Source organism: Callospermophilus lateralis, chromosome 12, assembly GCF_048772815.1.
Source record: "Callospermophilus lateralis isolate mCalLat2 chromosome 12, mCalLat2.hap1, whole genome shotgun sequence".
NCBI lineage: Eukaryota > Metazoa > Chordata > Mammalia > Rodentia > Sciuridae > Callospermophilus > Callospermophilus lateralis.
This window is the reverse complement of record NC_135316.1, coordinates 101,798,407-101,817,383: the sequence shown is the minus strand read 5'-3', so window position 1 is coordinate 101,817,383 and position 18,977 is coordinate 101,798,407. Positions and strand designations below refer to the sequence as shown.

The window sequence follows — 18,977 nt, the reverse complement described above, 5'->3', positions numbered from 1 at the left end:
GCTAAGGGTCTGTCAATCTTATTTATTTTTTCGAAGAACCAACTTTTAGTTTTGTTAATTTTTTCAATAGTTTCTTTTGTTTCAATTTCGTTGATTTCCGCTCTGATTTTAATTATTTCTTGCCTTCTGCTGCATTTGCTGTTGTTTTGCTCTTCCTTTTCTAGGGCTTTGAGATGAAATGTGAGCTCATTTATTTGTTGGTTTTTCCTTTTTTTGAGGAATGACCTCCAGGCGATGAATTTCCCTCTTAAAACTGCTTTCGTTGTGTCCCATAGATTCCGATAAGTTGTGTCTATATTTTCATTTATCTCTATGAATTTTTTGATTTCCTTCTTTATGTCTTCTGTAACCCCTTGATCATTCAGTAACATATTGTTCATTTTCCATGTGATATAGGATTTTCCCATCCTTCTTTTATCATTGATTTCCAGTTTCATTCCATTATGATCAGATAAAATGCATGGTATTATCTCCACCCCTTTATATTTACTGAGGGTTGCCCTATGGCATAATATATGGTCTATTTTTGAGAAGGATCCATGTGCTGCTGAGAAAAAAGTATATCCACTTGATGATGGTTGATATATTCTATATATGTCAGTTAAGTCTAGGTTATTGATTGTGATATTGAGTTCTATAGTTTCTTTATTCAACTTTTGTTTGGAGGATCTGTCCAATGGTGAGAGAGGTGTGTTGAAGTCACCCATAATTTTTGTGTTGTGGTCTATTTGATTCTTGAACTTGAGGAGAATTTGTTTTATGAATGTCGCAGCACCATTATTTGGTGCATAAATATTGATAATTGTTATATCTTGTTGGTGAATGGTTCCTTTTAACAGTATATAATGTCCTTCCTTATCCCTTTGGATTAACTTAGTCTTGAAGTCGATTTTATTCGATATGAGGATGGCCACCCCTGCTTGCTTGTGAGGACCGTGTGTGTGGTATATTTTTTCCCAACCTTTCACCTTCAGCCTATGTATGTCTTTTCCAGTCAGATGTGTCTCCTGGAGGCAGCATATTGTTGGATTTGTTTTTTTAATCCATGTTACCAGTCTATGTCGCTTTATTGGAGAGTTTAAACCATTAACGTTTAGAGTTACTATTGATATATGGTTTGTACTTCCAGCCATGTTTGATTATTTATCTCTTTTTTTTTCTTTTTTAATTTAGTTTGTTTCTCCATGATTAGCTTTCCCCCCTCTGTCTGTCTTTACTGAGGTACTTCCCACTATTTGCTTTGGTTATTGTTTTTCATTTCTTCCTTGTGTAGTGTTTTGCACAAGATGCTTTGCAATGCTGGTTTTCTGGCTGCAAATTCTTTTAGCTTTTGTTTATCATGAAAGATTTTTATTGTGTTGTCGTACCTGAAGCTTAATCTTGCTGGATACAGAATTCTTGGTTAGCATCCATTATCTTTCAGTGTTTGAAATATGTTGTTCCAGGATCTTCTCATTTTCAGCGTCTGTGATGAAAAATCCGTTGTTAACCTTATTGGTTTACCCCTGAATGTAATCTGCCTTCTTTCTCTTGTAGCTTTTAATATTTTCTCTTTGTTCTGTATATTGGATATCTTCATAACAATGTGTCTTGGCGTTCGTCTACTGTGATTTTGTATGCTTGGTGTCCTGTATGCATCTACAATTTGTATATCTGTTTTCTTTTTTATTTCTGGAAAGTTTTCTGTAATTATTTCATGTGGCAGGTTACTCATTCCCTTGGTTTGAATCTCTATACCTTCCTCTATCCCGATGACTCTTAAATTTGGTTTTTTAATGTTATCACATATCTCTTGGATGTTTCTCTCGTGATTTTTAACCAGCCTATCTGAGTTGGCTAGACTCTTTTCAAGATGATATATTTTGTCTTCATTGTCTGACGTTCTGGCTTCTACTTGCTCCACTCTATTAGTGATACTCTCATTTGAGTTTTTAATTTGGTTTATAATTTCCTTCATTTCTAAGATTATTGTTTGATTCTATTTTATAATCTCTATCTCCTGATAAAGATGCTTTACTTCTTCTTTTATCTGTTTATGTAATTCATTCTCAATGTGTTCTTTCGATGCTTGAATTTGCTGTCTCGTATCCTCTTTAAGGTTCCATTCCATCTGTCTAAGGTATTCCTTGAGTACTTTATATGACCATTTTTCTGATGCCTCTAGGTCCTCCTGAATATTTAGGCTGTCCTGCATTGTTTGTACTCCTTTTCTTCCTTGCTTTTTCATGCTGCTCATGTTGCTTCTTGTTCTGTTTGACTGCTGAGTTACTGTTTACTCCTATAAATTTATTTGATGTAATTCCCGGCAGGTCTCCTTTCAGCGGAATTTTGCTAGAAGTTTCTCAGCAGGTCGCATATAGGTGTATTAATGGGTCTCTCTGATCCCGTTACTGCGGAGGCATTGAAAGTGATGCCTCCTCACCGGCCGCCATGTTGGGTCCCCATCAACCCAGTGGTTTTTAAAACATGGTCACTACATGGTCATTTTTAAAAAATGGTCATTCAAACAAGGGAAGTCTGAGTTGCTGTTAGCATCCAAGGGGGGCATAGGCAATGTGGCATGTGGTGTCCTGGTTTGAGTCCTAGAACAGAAAAAAAGCATGCATGGAAAAACTTGGGGATTCCAAACAAGTTCCATGCTGCAGTTCAAAGTGTTGGACTGGGATAAATTTCTTAGTTTTGATAAATGTTCTGTGGTTATGTAAGATACTAACATAAGAAGAATAGGCTGGGTCAAGGGCATACAGGAACTCTCTGTACTTTTTGAAATTCTTATGTAAGTTTAATATTGCTTAAAAATAAAATGGGGTTTTTAATGGAAGAATAATTTTTCTGATACACTCTAATAACACAATATATAAATTGGCTTTGTTGCCTGGTTCAAAAATACATACATCTATGAAGTTTGTTTTCATAATTATGTGCTACTGACTTGGTAGTTAATTATGCTCTTTGATCTTAAAAAGTTGGGAGCCCAAACCTCTCTGGGAGCCAAACACTTTGTATGATCGTATTTGTAATAGAAAATTCAATGTGACTTGCCATTTCCCTTCTGTCATCTTTACCAGTAATACAACTCATCCAACATCAGAAGGACTGCTTTTGCTGGTTAAAACTGCTAATTCTACATTGTAAAGAACCTCAGGAAAGATTGACAGAGTGATGGCAGATGACACAGTGGCTCACTTCAGCTGGCTTATGGATCATCATCTTTGTTGCCTTCTGTATTCTTTATTGGTACTGGGGATTGAACCCAGGGGCCCTTAATCACTGAACCACATCCCCAGCCCTTTTTCATTCTTTTATTTGGAGACAGGGTCTCACTATATTGCATAGGGTCTCACTAAATTGCTGAGTCTGGCTTTGAACTTACCATCCTCCTGACTCAGCCTCCTGAGTCACTGGGATACAGGTACGCACCAGCAACCCAGTACCTTCTCTGTTCTTCTACTCATTATCATTGTGTTATCACTGTCAATGTGTTAAAACATGATATGTGAGACCAAAGAGTTGCAAGGAGTCCTGCCCTTGATTAAAAATTTGCCATCGAGTTTGGGAAAGACACGTGCAATTAGAAATTTAGAATGGAAAGCCCTGAGAGAAAAAACAAGGTGCACAGCGAAAGTAATTCAGATGAGAGTCAGGTCCTGGAAGGTGTGTCAGAAATGATGAATCAACTTTTGTTAGGAAAGTGGGAGAAACTGTTTCAAATAAAAGTAATAGCAAGCATAAGATTGCAGGAGTAAAAGCACATTTATTATTTGCAAAGCTTGTTTTGATGAGGCAGTATGAAACAATTTGTAGAAGCTCAAGCTCAGGAATCAAAAAGTTTGTGGTCAAATCCCAGTCCTGCCACATGTAGCTGCAAGACTTTAGGCAGCTGATTTAAGCTCCTTGGACTTGAGTTTCCTCATCTACAACAGGACATAGCGTGGTGCTGTGCTTGGATCTTACATCGGGGAACTATTCTGTAAGTCTAGTAATATTAGCAATGCAAAGTCTGGAGCCCAGGGCCAGCATGCACATGTACTATTCAACTGCCAATTGTTCTGATAAACATTCCTAGAGGAGGCAGTTTGGGAAGGACATAAAAAGTTAAATGGGTTTAAACGAAAGTGTGTCACAAGCAAGATAACAGTTCAGCCCTGTGAAGGACCTGAGAGGGAGACAGTCTGTAAGGTGAGAGCATAGGGGTGAGGCATTGGAGGCACTCAGAAAATCAGCATTTCCTCCGCATGTTATTGAAAGTCCTTGAATTAATTTAAGAACCAGGGAAAATGATGGTACTTCTTTTATCTTTTGGTCTTCTGAAGGATGGATTCTAAGGGACAAACCAAGATGAAAGCCAGTTAGAAGGGTTCACATAGGTTTTGAATCTCTGAAACAAAACCTGTGTGACCAAGTGGCTCCTGGAGTTAGCAACATGGGAGATATTGGTGCCTCAGGCACCAGAGACCAGAGAGGGCGGAAGACAAGCAGGTAGCAATGTAGATGGCAGCAGACATCTCTTGGTAGAAGTAAGTTGGACAAGGAAGGAGGAAAGATGCAGAGAAATGTTTTCCTCTATTTTCATTTTCATTTTTACCATCAAGAGTCTTGAGAAAATAACCCGATCATCATAGTGAAAGGGAAGAAAGGGAGCAGAGGGGGAGGTGAGTGGGTCCAGACTAGGAGGAGGGGGCCACAGAGCAGCTACTCCACGTGCTCAGGTGAAGTCCTGCTGCTGCAGAGCTGGCCTTACTGTGGCCCAGTGATAGCTCTAATTGATTCAGCACATTTCTGTGGAGTAATTCAAGTCACAGGCAATATGCTCTCTCACTTATAAATCTGGCCTTTATACATAAGAGTAAAAATCCTCATTTGTCATTTGAGAACACTGAAATCCAAAATGCTTAAGAGACTATAAAGCCTAAACAAAACTTAAATCCAAGTGGTCTTATTTTACTGTTTTTCTTTAGATTATGCTTTTGCCTGTGTTTTCTAAATCAGAAAAGACAATGGTGTAAGTGGGCACGCGCGCGCACACACACACACACACACACACACACACCCTGAATTGCTTTTGATATGGGCTTTTCCCCTATTACTGAATATTCATCTCATAACATGAACCAAGTAGCTAGTCTTCATGAAGCTCTGGTATAATTGCATCTGAAGTGGAGCAAAAAAAAATGCATTTTTTTATCATAATGAGCATATTTCTATGACTCAGTAAAATCCCAAATGGAAACAACTGTCTCAGTTGAATAACGCAAGAGAGAGATGTAATGTAAAATAGAGGTGTTTGGGACCTAGAAGAAATGTACAAAAGCAATCTTTAGTCATCATTACTATCTCTAAAAAAATAATTCATTCCATTAATGGGATTTTAAAAAATAATAAAATGTATCCATTCAATATAATTAGGCATTCTGGTTTTAATAGGCTGTTTCCTCATACCAGTGGTCGGAGTTGCCTGCTAGCTTAGTGTTGTTGCTGATGGTATTTACATTGTTGCCCAGAGTAACCTTTGGAAGGACATTTAAAGCTGGAAAGATCTTATATTCAGTGTTCAGAGCATGGGCGAAGGCATACCGTGCACTTTTTGAGGGGTATCCTGAGGTAGTGTCATTGCAGCAGCCCTTCCTAAGCTCTCTGCTGGGCTCCCAGACAGCCAGCACAGCTCTGCAGCTTGTCCCCAGCACCCGAAGCTCCCCTCCCTACTCACAGGGCACGGCTACATGGAGAAGTAACAAGATCCATGGAGAGATGTACAAAAGAAAGCACCAAGAGCGGTCCATCAGCTAATGTTCTAAAATGACTTTGAACATTTTGGGGTGCCAGCTGTCATACAAAATGTAGCTGCTATGACCCAGAGGCCAACCAAGAAATGAGCCTTCCAATTATATCGATGGTTTTAGTAGATGCGCCAAAGTAATTAAAACCCCAGCTTGACCTTGGGAGGACTAGATTTATTAAAGTTTTTTTGTACAAGGGGGGAAAATTAACTAAAAAAAATTAGCTAAAATAATTATTTTTTAAAGGAGACATTTTTGAAAGTGTACAGCATTGCTGTCTTAATATGCGATTGTGAGAGCTGACTGCCCTGTGCCTTCAGCAAAAAATAAATAAATAAAAAGTCTTCCTCTTTAAGAAACTACTTATTAGATTTAACAGGCTAGTGAGGATATTCTTTATTTTTTATACCAAGAGTTTATAATAACACAGGGATATTATTAAAAACCACCGTTTAATCATTTCTCCAGATTGTCCATCTGTTTTAACCCAGAAGCCATGTAATTTGGATTGTAAAATCACATAAAGAAATTGCTTTCAAAAAACTCCTTTGAAAAACAATAGTCTACGTTTCAGGAAGACTCTATATTCTGAATTGCTATGTCATGAATAGGTCCAGAAAACCAGCAGACACCTTTGTGTAAAGAAGTAAAGAAAATTCAGCCTTAATTTACTCACAAATAACAAAAAAGGAGAAAGAAGCTCATTTTCCCTGATGGAACATCATTTTTCATATCCTGAAGCCAAAAACTGCTCTTCACTTATGTCCACCCACATATCTATTCACATTTCTCCAACTAGCATGGACTTGATTTGAAAAGGGGAATCTTTCACAAGATGCTTTTTATATTGTTGTCTTTTAGGAATTCACACGAAAACAATTATATTAATGTTTTTTAATGTAATCCTTCAATTCAGTTTTTGTTGCAGCATTGAGAAAGGAAGTGAAAGTGAATAATGTTTGAATATCCTAACAGAGAAAGCACAGGCTGAAATGGGGAAGATTTAAGCGACGAGGCAGAACAGGGTATGTGTCATGCACAGCAATTACTCCCGACTCTCTTGAGAAGTATAGGAAAGCAAACGGCTTTCAGGCGTGTGGTGTGCAATGATATCTCCACAAGACAGATGCTGAGCCATACAACAGCACTGAGCTTAGACGATTTATATTTTTTTTTAAAGTTCAAGGTTTGAAATTTATTTCTTTGATTGTAATTTTTTTTAACGTGCCAGTTTTTCTAACCATGTGAGTCTGTTACAAAGCTATCATCTGATCTATAGGGTACAATCAGACCTCCTGCTCAGTTAAAGCCACTATAAACTTCTCCTTTTGTACTTTTCTTTAATTCATTTTTTTTCAACATAAAGATTTAAATCTTAGCATTCTATGTGTTGAATTCCTTTCCTTCAGGAATCATGATTTTGAATTTTTTAATGGACATTTACGATTATAATTATGTTAAAAGGTCTACTTGTGGGGGGAGAGTATAATGATCTTAGATTCGTATCCAGTTCTGATATTGGTATTATCTGCTCATTTGCATCAAAGTGGATTGAATCTTGGTGAATCTGCATGTAAGCAAGAAGGAGAAATAATTTGGATATAAAGTAGAATATCATTGTATTACATTTTGAAGAAACCCTTGAGTGGCCTCAGAGTACCCAGAAATGCTTCTGTGTGTCCGGATGACCCCCTGATCCCATATTGCTGCCCCTCCTTTTTTGTCTCTGTCTTGGTCAAGTTCAGGGACCTGGAAGGGAGAAGTGGTCTAGGTGGCAGTGAAGGATAGCAGTGAAGTGTGAATTAGAGGGTTTTGCTCAACTGCATCCTGTGCCCCCTTTTCCTAACTTTGTGCTGAACTAGAATATTCACACAGAAAGAGGCATTTTGCTGACTTTTTAAAAACAACAAATAAACGCCCACCATGCCTCAGCGGCCCCAGCCCCAGCACCCTCAGCCAGCAATCTCCCCCCACCAGGACAGCCCCTCCGCTGACCCTGTGCAGCACAGATGGGCGCGTGCTGCTTTTTGAACTGATCTCAGTGGAGTCGTTCGGTGTGCCCTTTTCTGCGTCTGCCCGCCTTCACCAGCCTTACGCTAGGCAGTTCACCCATATTCTTATGTTGCCATACAGCTCCCTCAAAATGTTTAAATCAACAATGATTTATTTTTCCATCTATCCCCATAGGCATTTGAATGGTTGGCAGTTGGGACTCTTACAAATGGCACTGTGGTGGGTGGGCACACAAGGGCACAGCTGTGGCACAGGTATGCATGCTATTCCAGCACCTAGAGGCCCAGGGTGTGTGTGTGTGTGTGTGTGTGTGTGTGTGTGTGTGTATTTATCTTAGTTGATGCTGCTTATCTGTTAAAAACAGAAGAAAGAAAGCATGGTGTGTGCACTGGCACTCAGGAAGAGGCCCGTGTGCAATTCACTGCCCTGTAGGGAGGGCCAGTGCGTCTGCCAGTCAAGCAGCCCTCACCTTGCCCTCTTCTGACTGGCCCTTCTGCACATCTGTGGAGCCAGTTAGATAGTAGTCAAGAAGAGAGAGAGTTTGCACGACTTGAAGGAGCTTCTGAGTCATGTAGAAGAGCTGCTTTTTTGCTCTTTGTAGGGTTACAGTGCAGGGGCCAACTCGTGCCAAGCTCTACTTCATTTGCAAACACTTATTCCATTTCTGCTCTCTAGAAGGTGATATGGAAGTAAATTTAAAAATGGAATATTGCCCCTAAGGTGTTTCCAGGCTCTAAGGAGTATAAATATCTCTAATGCAAATTAGGATGAGATGAGATCCATTTTGAAAACATGAAAGATTATCTTTTAATACTGGTAGTTTACATATGTTAAACAGTATATTCTAGAATATTTGATTAAATATAACTTGACATTTCCCTAATACATCCCTGTTTAAAATTGTATAAATCTGAACTTGGTCTAAACATTCATCAGCTTGTCAATGACAAACATCAGTTCAAAGTAAATGCTGCAAAAATCTAATTTTTCCATTCCATGAATACAGGGCACAAGTATCCACAGCGACGCATTTATTCAGTCACTTAATAGATATCGTGTGCTTCTCCCTCCACCCTTTGGGATATGCCTTAAAGCCTTTCTTTTGTTTCCCAACTGAACACTCTAGAGTTAGTTCTGCCACTAGTCAGTGCAATTATTTAATCAGTGACGATTTGAGTAGCTTATTTTGTGACAACTGCTGTTCCGGGCACTGGATGTGGAATAATGAGGACCTCACGTGGTCCCAGTCCTCTCAAGAGTTCGCAATCATGGGTAAAAGAGTCACATTGTTCATGTGGTCACACAATGGAATGGAAGTGAATCTAACTAGAGCCTCTGGATGAGAAGCTTACTTGCACGATTGGCCTTTGCAGAGGTAACTGTTGCGTTAATCACTCTGGATTAGGGCCTGGGTCCCATGTTTGGCATCCTTTGCAGAGAAAGGACAGGCAGACACAGATACGGAGACAGACACACAGGAAGAAGGATGTAGACTAGACCAGTACCGGGGTGATGCGCCACAAGCCCAGGAATGCCAAGGACTGCTGGGAATCGCCAGACGCTGGAACAGGCAGGCTCTTCCCTGAGCCTCCCGTGGGAGCAGGGCCCGGGAGAAACCTTGATCTCTGACTTGTAGCCCCAGAATGCTGAGAGGTTGGCAGCATCTCTTGCTTTAAGGTACTGGCTCATGGTAACTGGTCACAGAATCCTGGGCTCAGCAATTCTATGTGGTTCAGTTTAACATGTTACAGACTCGTAAGAGGAAGACTTTGTTGGTCGGAGGAAAATTCTCTAAAGAACTGTGAGGGGAACCGGAAAACGAGTCGAAGTTAATGAAATTTAAGAGAGAGGGTGTGGAAGAGGAGCTCAGCAGAGGGCATGGCAGGTGAAAGGTCCACACACCTCTGAGGGACCTGAAAGATGTGGTTGGAACATAGGTTAAGCTGAGGCTGCACAGGTGTGAAGGAGCCAAAGCAGACCTCAGAGCCTAGAGTAAAAGAGTTAGGTATTTGAAGAGCAGTATAATACCACCAGAATGTTTTAAGATGAAAACTGAGAAGCTTTCTAAAACCACAGAATGGAGAACAGACTAGAAACAGCCACACACAGGGGACCGTAATGGGGAGCACAGGGCCCAGGTGGTGTCTGTGGCCAGGCAGGTGCTGGTGGGGGTGGAAGTAGTGCACAGACTGAGAGATTTTGAGGGAAGAGCTCGGTGTTTTCATTTCAACAATGGGTCCCAACTCATGCACCATTTGTCCTCATACCTCTTTGAAGAGACTGAATACTCATAAAATATGCAATTCAGTCCTGGTACACTTGGGGCCCCATGATGACAGCATAATCACATGTAGCCATTCTGCTGCCCAAGAAACCTAGGTCAAAGGAACGTCTTCAGTTTTCTTGTTGCTTTTCCCTTTGCTTCCTACCCTGTGCTCCGTTAACATCCCACCAGGAAGCCATTACACCTCATTGTCATCGTCTGTGATAGAGCCATCTACGTGGTTATCAAGTGGGCTGGGCCAGGGCAGGTGCAGTGACATTCACTTTAACACCCCCTAGAACTTAGCCCAGGACCTGCGGCTGGACAGGACTTAGCTCGGCAGCATCAACATACCAACACTAAGTCAGCAGGTGCACGAATCGGCAAAAACCCCTCATCTCTGCTGGGGGCATCAGCCTGTCTTTGGCCTGACAGAACTCCTGTGTGGTCTGCCTTAATTTGTTAGGCCTCTCTCTTTTTCCACATTGTCTCCTTGCCACTGACAATTATACTTTACCAGTTGTGTCAATGACCTTATAGAAAACAAGTCTCTTTCTCATAACAAGTCTCTTCATTTTTATCATTTTTCAAATTGTCCCCATCTCATGGAGATGCTCCTGGTTCTTGCCTGTGCCTCTGGGAGCTGAGTGTTGGCCATCATCATTGTGACCATCAGATCGTCAAGAACACACCCTCTGTGCACACGGCCATCCTGAGGCTTCTCCTAGGGAGGGAGGGAAGTAGCCAGCAGCCGGGGCCCCTCCCCTAACTGAGATGACCATCTAAGACAGAGAAGCAAAGGCTGCCCGCCAAACTAAATAGGAGCAACAGTGGCTGAGATAAAACGGGGATGTTATGCGAAACAAAGGTGGAAGAGCAGTATCTGCAACAGAGGGGAAAACCAGGAATCAGAACATACAATCTCTCCATGAAGCCACAGCCAGACGGACAGCAGAGACATCAATCATATTACAGTTGGGCTCACCCCTCAAAATGCAGCACCCCTGTTCCCTCTGGCCTGTTTGCATCTCCAGGTGCTGCAGGTTAGAGGGAAGAGTTGCCGCCCCCCTTCCTGTTACCGAGCTCCAGACCTTTCCTGCTAATCTTCCCTCAACCTGAGACAGATGGCAATTTTGAAGTAACAGGCTGATGGCTTCAGATGTCTCCCCAGCCCTTCTAGAAAGGACTGTCTGAATTAAATATGCTCTCTGAAGGGTCCCAGTGTTACAAGGTACAGGTTGGAAAGCCAGGGCAGGGACCAGCAACCATGACAATAAATTCCCACGGTGGAGAGGGTCAGGAAAGGAGGAGAGAGAAGCAAAGAGGACCCCCAAGACAAATCAGCATGGAAGGTGGAAAAGAAAGTGCAGAATGAATTCCATCAGCTGAAATGGATCCTCTTAATTTCTCCTTAGTCCAGCATCGGCACCTGCTGGTGAGGTTAAGCCTCAGTTGCCCCCAAAAGCAATTTGTAGAAATGTAAATATATATCATAAGCAGATGAATAGCTAGATAAGTGAATGTCATTTGCTTTCCATTTTTCACAAAGATAATTTAAAGTCAGTCATTCCCAAGCATCTTTACAACCAAACAGAAAACACTTTTGTTTTATTGGTCAGTGTGTTATTTTTATGTTGAACTTTTAAATCTGCTAGATTGCATGACCAATTTTCTTGACATTTTCACTTTTCAAATATCACCACTCAGCATGATTCTGTAGCTCATATTGTCATCTTTTTATTCTTTCAATTTCTAATTCTAGCCTGAATACGGATCAGTCAAATTTTGTTGTTTAAGTACGTGAGGGATAAGTGAAAAGTTTTATGGACTATATGGAATGAAAGGAGGTTTATATTTGGGAATAGAATAACAAAGTTCTGTTCTACCTTTTTTGTTTATTTTTATCATTTGTAAAATTTTGTTTGTTTCCCCAGAACTGAAAAGTTTCAACACACATAAAAAACCATCTATGGCAATAGTGTAGGTGGCTGAGGAGAGGTTATGCTTGGTGGGCTTTTGCTGCCACCTTCTGGTTCACTTTTGTAATTACTCATTGTCCCCTCAATTCTGAAACGGATTTTCTCTAACAGTTCTATAGGTTCCCCCCTTTTTTCTTCTTTCTATTTTTTTTTTAGTTAAAACAAAGTGAAGCAAATGCAGACACCAAAGAAAAGCTCCCTTTGCGCCTGCGAATCTTTGAAAAGTTTCCAAACAGACCGCAAATGGTGAAAATCTCAAAACTTCCTTCAGATTTTACAGTTCCTAAAATCAGGTATTCAAGTATTTCTTTAATTGTATGTCTTGACTACACGGTAACAGGTTGATCCTAGATCAGATCCGGCTCTTCATTCAAACACACATGTGGGTGGATTTTTTCCTCTCTCTGAATTTCCATTCTGCCTCAGTTTTAGAGCCCTTGACCCCTGTGAATAAGCAGCCTGTTCAGAGAAGAGGCACGCTGTGCTGCAGGAGCCAGGCCACCAGGCCACCCTGCTTCTCTCGAGAGGCTCCTCAGGGACCTGGCATCCAGGCACATGGCACAGGTACTCAGTGTCACAGAGATGACAGGCGGAGGCCAGCCTGGGACCCTCAGCACATAGGAGAAAAGCACCCAGTGGGAGGGTCACAGAGTCTGAGGCTGGATATGGTGCCATATTTTTAAACTTAATCAGAAAACCATAGTTGTGCATGGTTTAGTGACAGGGACGTGCTCTGATTTTCCTCATTGGGTGAACACCCTAAAGTACATTTATGCACGCCGAGAGGACTGTGGTATCACTAGGCCATACAGTCCCAGGGAACCACCCAATACACAGACCATTGTTAACCAAAGTGTCTCTATGTGGCACGTCACCATATTGGCATTTCCAACTAAAAATATAAACAAATTTAATTAATTGAATTTTATTACTTGGAGAGATGTTACTTGAATTTCTTTTTTTTACCATGTTTTAGAGATCAGAGGAAGTCTGTTTCTTTTGAGTCTCTAAATGTAAAATTATCTTTCAAGGCTTTTTATGATGAATGGAAGTTTGGAGAGATGAATTAATTCTTTCAAGTCTTAGAGGAAAGATAAAGTATCTTATTACCATAATAGGATTCAAAAAATGCCATCAATTACTGAATATCCTTGCTCTAAAGTTGTTTCAGGGACGTTATTTTTTTTTAAACAGGAGTTGGTGAGGAGGCTTTCTCTCAGTTAAATGTTTTTGGTAATTAAATCTAAACACCACTCTCTGTGTGACATGTATTGTTTTCTATGATCTTTTGTCACTGCTTTCTCTAGCCCATTGCAAAATGCCATCACCTGCTCCATTTCATTAATAATGCTTGATGTGTGTGTACTTCATTTGCAAAGGGAAAGTTTTATGAAGCAGTTTATTGATCGCCAGCAACAGGATACTTGCTGTCTCTTCAGAATCCTCCCCTCGGCCTCTTCTTCATCCTGTGATCACTCCAAACGGTCAGCCATTGAAGACAACAAGTACATTGATCAAAAAGTAAGACTGCTGTCTCAAATGACCCAACTTTTTAAAGCATATATATGTTAGAGAAAAGAACCACATAACTGTTTAGGTTTCTGGACACCAGTGTGGCAAGAGAATAATGAAGAAACTATTTGGAGAAGAAATCATTAAGCCTTTTAACTTTTTATGAGTTTAAATCTTGCATTTCCCTAAGTCGGCCTTGGAGCTGTGCACATGGCAGCCTGGTGACTTTGAATCCCTTGTTGCCTCCCATTCCTAGTGGACAGAACGGAGGGCTTCCACCCGAAAGGCACAGTTCAGGTTCAGCGGTACCCTGTGTGTTGCCATGTACAAGTGACCGTGCTTTGTACATTTATCTGATCAGGGGGCAGAACCGGAGCACCTGACCTTAAAATCCACCAAAATGTCCTTATTTTATTACCACTTGTTGAGTGCTCACTATGCAGCAGGGATTATCTGTGAGTTATCTTATTCATTTTCTGATTTACCTATTTCTTTATCATTTGAAAAATAGAATTTTTTTTCTCAAATTCCACAGTAAAGTGTCAGTAGGGAACCACATGCACATAAGACAAATTTAGCTCATAATTTTTGAAGAAGTGTAATTTCCCATTCCTTTGCTTTTAAAAATGATGTAAGACATCCAGTGTGTCGTTCGGGCGCAACAGGTGAACTCATATACACTCACATGTGGACATGCTTATGTGTATGTACGCATGTATGTGTGTATATTATAGTATTGGTTTAATCACCTACTCCGAATAGGTTCAGTAGTATGAGTAGCCAGAAGATAAAGGAACAATGAGAGAGTTCATAAGAGATGAGACATTAGAGCTCACAAAAGCATCTAATTCACTTGCAAGTACTTCACTTTGGAATTCCTAGCTCACTGTATTCCCTTAAAGCCTTCCCACCTCTGTCTCTTGCTTATTATGAAATCTTACCATTCTGTGGTGAAAAAGAGACGCCACTTCCTTCCTGCTAGGGATCTTCTTCCTCTGGGTTCCCCAGCACCACAGGGAGGAGCTATTTGGGGTGCCCTGGCCTTTGGCCTCACCTCTTCCTTGCCCCATTCCCTCCACCAAAGAAGCACCACATTCTCCCCAGACTTCTCCCTGGTTGCTACCTTCTCTGTAGATTGGTCCTGGATTAACATGAGGGGCTGCCTTCTTTCCATTTATTTATTTTCTCTCAGTCAGCTACAGATGTTACCCATCTACCTAAACAGCTCCAAATTATAGAAGACAGATCCATTGCCAACGTCTTTCTTTTTTTATTTGAAAGTAGTTGGGTTTGTTTGCCACTTTCTTTGGAGAAGTTTCTAAGATGTTCTAAGCATTCCTGGAATTCAGAAACTTTTCCAAGAGACACCTGTATGTATTTTGCCATCAGAAGTGACCAGCATGGGGGTCTCTTCAGTTGGCAGGCTGTATGAACACAGGGCATTGCTGTCTGCTCTTTGCCCAGCATTCCTTTTCCAGGTTAGGGCTGCCTTTTCTCCTGGATGACTGTCCTCTCTCCAGTTTTGTCCTGTACTTGGAGATATTTTTCCATTTGGTCTTCCTGGCCACTAATTTATCTCAGCTAAAATGCCACATTGCTGTTAACTTTCAGTGAAAGATCATGAAATAGGTGGGTATTGCTGTTAACTCTCCTTACAGGTTTTTTGTTTTTTGTTTTTTAAGAGAGAGAGAGAGTGAGAAGAGAGAGAGGTTTTTTAATATTTATTTTTCAGTTTTCAGTGAACACAACATCTTTATTTTATTTTTATGTGGTGCTGAGGATAGAACCCAGCACCCTGTGCATGCCAGGCGAGCGTGTTACTGCTTGAGCCACATCCCCAGCCCCCTTACAGGTTTTTAATTTGCTTTAAAAAAAATTAAATTTGTCACTGCCCTTCACAATTCTAATTCACTCAGCATTGTAAGCAGGGCACAGAAGCCAAAGTTCATGTCCATGCATCAACAAGTGGCAGACAGTGGCTTGGTTCAGACAGTCTGTCTGAAATTGCCTTTCATGTGCTAGAGAGCAGATCAGTTTGTGGTGGTTTGGTTTGGTTTCCAGGGTACATTACAATCCAGAGGTGGAATACACCCAGTCTGGCCTTGGGTTGTACCCGCCTGTGTCCAGGAAGAGGACCAAGACCTGATATGCCTGCCCAGAGTCACAAAGCCACCACCTGCTTTTTAAATTACTAGGAATAATATCCCACAGGAAACATAAAATTGAACTGTCCGTCCATGAAAACTTATTTTCATTCTAAACGGAAGCATGATGTTTCTCACATTTTTTGGATAGAATGATTTTTATTTGATGAGGAAAAAAATAAAAAAGTGCTTAGCAGGGAGGGAGCCTGGGGAGATGCTGACGCATTCCTTTGTGCCCCCACATCCCTCTCTAGATGTTTTCTTGTTGGTTTAGGGTCAAAGAGCTTAAATGCCATTTCTAATTTTTTTAATGCCTGTTTTTTTTTTTTATTTGTGGCTTTTAAAAAATCTTCTCATTTAAGAGTTATTTGTAACCAACAGAAAATAGGGTAACAATTATAGTTTTATTCTGTAATCTTATACTTGAGTCTATCCCATAATCTCCTGAAATACAATGAGTTAGCAGAGACACTGCTTCGAAGGTGTTTTCCAATTTAGTATTTAATAAAGAGACTAGGAAGTTTCTGAAGACTGCAGACAGTTCCCTATAAAGACAGTTGGTATAACCCACATTGTCTTAAACATAGACTATTGTAAGTGACAGTCACGTTGCCCTTCATCTCGTCTATGCCTAGGTGACCCAAATGTTGGTAAAGTCCAGTTGGATCATGCAGCTCACTGCTTACGGCATTCTTTGTCTGGGAAAATGCTCCAGTTTGGAAAGGGAGATGCAGACAACCTGCCCTTTCTGAGTCTAGGCGGCAGAGTTCCCTGTGGCAGGAGCAGTGGGAGCCTTACCCAGGTTGCCACCTGTCCCTTCTTAAAGCCTTGACTTGACCTAGGTGACCAGAAGGCAGACAGGCAGGTTGCTGGCCTTCCTCACCCAGGATGGCTCATCCCTGTTGAGACTCATTGGTTGGGGAAATTTGAAGTGGGGCCCCTTGCAGATGGATTTCAATGATAAGAATTGAACAGAAACAGAAATCAGAGAAAGCAACCTGGGACTTATGTTTTAACTATGGCAAGTCTTTTTCATTTTTATTAAGAAATCCCAAAGCCACCAAGAAACAAAAGAACAAAACACAGGCCCAAAACCCTGAACATGGACCATACAACTCGTAGTTCCCCCTAAACAGCACTTTTCAGCAACCACTAGGAAATTTCTGTTCAAATCCCAGCAGCCCTTGGAAATGCTGGTCAGTGTGAGATGGTGGGCCAGATCCTTCACTCTATGTGAAAAAAGAAAAAAAAAAAAAAACTGTCCACACCCTGCACAAATTGAGGCTGTTTTTCCTCTGTGAATGTTAAGGAAAAGAGAATGAAGAGGCCAGCTTATCAGTGCTTCTCACCACATGAACAAAGGAACAATACAATAAAAGTTTTTCCTTGAAGGTTACCTGTAAGGAGGAGCTTCCGACTTCCGCCACACCAGGGAGAGCTACCTCTCTCTTGCCAGGGGAAACAGTAAGTCCCAGGAACCTGAAGATCACTAGTGAAGAGGGAAAAAAAGTAAATCTACAACTGACGATCACAAAAGGGCAGTGGAGTTGGATTAAGCATCAAGGAAAACGCAAAACACACATTAGGGGCGATTTTCTCCAAGTAATTACTTACCCTGCCTGGTTTGAGCAGTGATAAAAGATTCCCATGGCAACCTCATTCTGCAGAAACCCTGGTTTTAAAAATAGCCCTGTTGTGATCCCTTTTATCACATAGTTTAAAACACCTGTCCTTCTCCCAGTAAACAACAAGCCCACAAAAATGTAGAATGCTTAAGAGATGGTTGGACCTGCCGAGGTTTGGAAGACAAAGACAGGACGAGTGTCTTCCCTCCACTTCCTGACCAAAGAATAAGCCTCCATATCCTGAGAAGGGTTTTCTAGTTTCCAAGTAGAAAGAAATCAGGCAACACTCACTCTTCATATTATTGTCATCAAATCAGAGGTTCTGGAAGCAGAGTGCTTGCTAATCCTTTGGCTTTCTGGCACCCTGGAGATCACAGCCACCCCTGCTGTTGAGTCCGGGATTCTCTGGCCTGTGCCCCTGAGGTTTCCCCTCTGTGCTCCTAGTGCCACTTCCTGGGTCAGAACCTGCGATGGCCTGGAAACATAGTGAGCCACATCCGCATGAGAAAGATGGGGGCACGAGGGCTGTCCCTTGCCTCTCACTTTTTAGCAAGGCAAGAGAGCCCATATGATAAGGAGAGTGAAGACTTTTCCCACAGTAGGGCAACGTCTGCCCACTTGTTGTCTGCCTCTCTCTACTAAGTTCCTTAACGTGACTTTGAAATGAGCAGCTAACACATATACATAAAGGGGAAAATCATAAGCTAATCACAATGTTTTGCTCTCCCCTTTTCATTTCCATTTGTCTTCCACATTCATTCGTTCATTCAACAAACCACATGTATGGACTGCTCGCTACTCACCTGCCAATCTTCTGAACCTAGGGAATTCTTCAATGAGTAAGATGTAGACCACGTCTTTTAGAACCTGAGAGTCAAATCAATGAAAGCAAAAGGTGTTGCAGAACGTGGGAGAGCCCCCCTTTCCCTCCCCTCAGGAGGAAGAAGGCTAGAGATACTGAGATGGAGGCAGGGAGACCCCATGGAAAGGCGAGATGAGCTTGGTGCAGCTGTTGGGAGAAGTCGGAACCAAGCAGTGGCTAACTGTTGCAGGTTCCTGGTCTCATCTGTAGAGATGATTCTTATTTTCAAGGTTTCTTAGGAGAATTAAACAAGACAACATAAGTTAAATGCCAGCACTTACCTGGCACAGCATGCCACGGGCCTCTCAAAGTGGACAGGAAAGGCTACCATCAGTAACCCAAACCCTGATGTCAGGTTCAGCAAACAGACTCACATGGATCCATCAAGACAAATGACTTAGATTTAACCTTAAGATGTAGCAGGTTAGTTGAGCACAATATATCAATTTGTCATGGTCTGATGGTTGAGTTTTGTTTTTGATGATATCTCAGTTGCTACCCCCATTGCCTACCCAGTGTCTTGGACTCTCAAGAAGTAAGTTAAATTGTTTTGTAAGATTGACTCTTCTCAAAGCCTCAGTCATTGCCATACAATATGTTTGTAATTTTCTAAGTGATTATAGAGTGTTTGATGGTTTGTTCCAGCACATAGCAAGTTACTCATCCTGATCTATAATTTCCAGAATGAACACTTATTGAGAGAGAGAGAGAGAGAGAGAGAGAGAGAGAGAGAGAGAGAAGCCTCTCTCTTTATTCTTTAGGGCTTTTGCTCTTCTGAAAGAATTTTCTAAAATAATAGCTT

General features: G+C 41.2%; 1 protein-coding gene across 2 annotated transcripts in view; it reads left to right on the top strand.

Annotated features, from left to right (window-relative positions):
* The window catches only part of Nalcn (sodium leak channel, non-selective), a 288,482-nt gene that overhangs the window by 199,885 nt on the left and 69,620 nt on the right, over positions 1 to 18,977 (top strand). For both annotated transcript variants that reach the window (XM_076872192.1, XM_076872191.1), the window contains 2 exons: positions 12,189 to 12,325; positions 13,412 to 13,553. In XM_076872192.1, the coding sequence (XP_076728307.1) occupies positions 12,189 to 12,325; positions 13,412 to 13,553 (279 nt within the window). The remainder of the gene's footprint in view (positions 1 to 12,188; positions 12,326 to 13,411; positions 13,554 to 18,977) is intronic.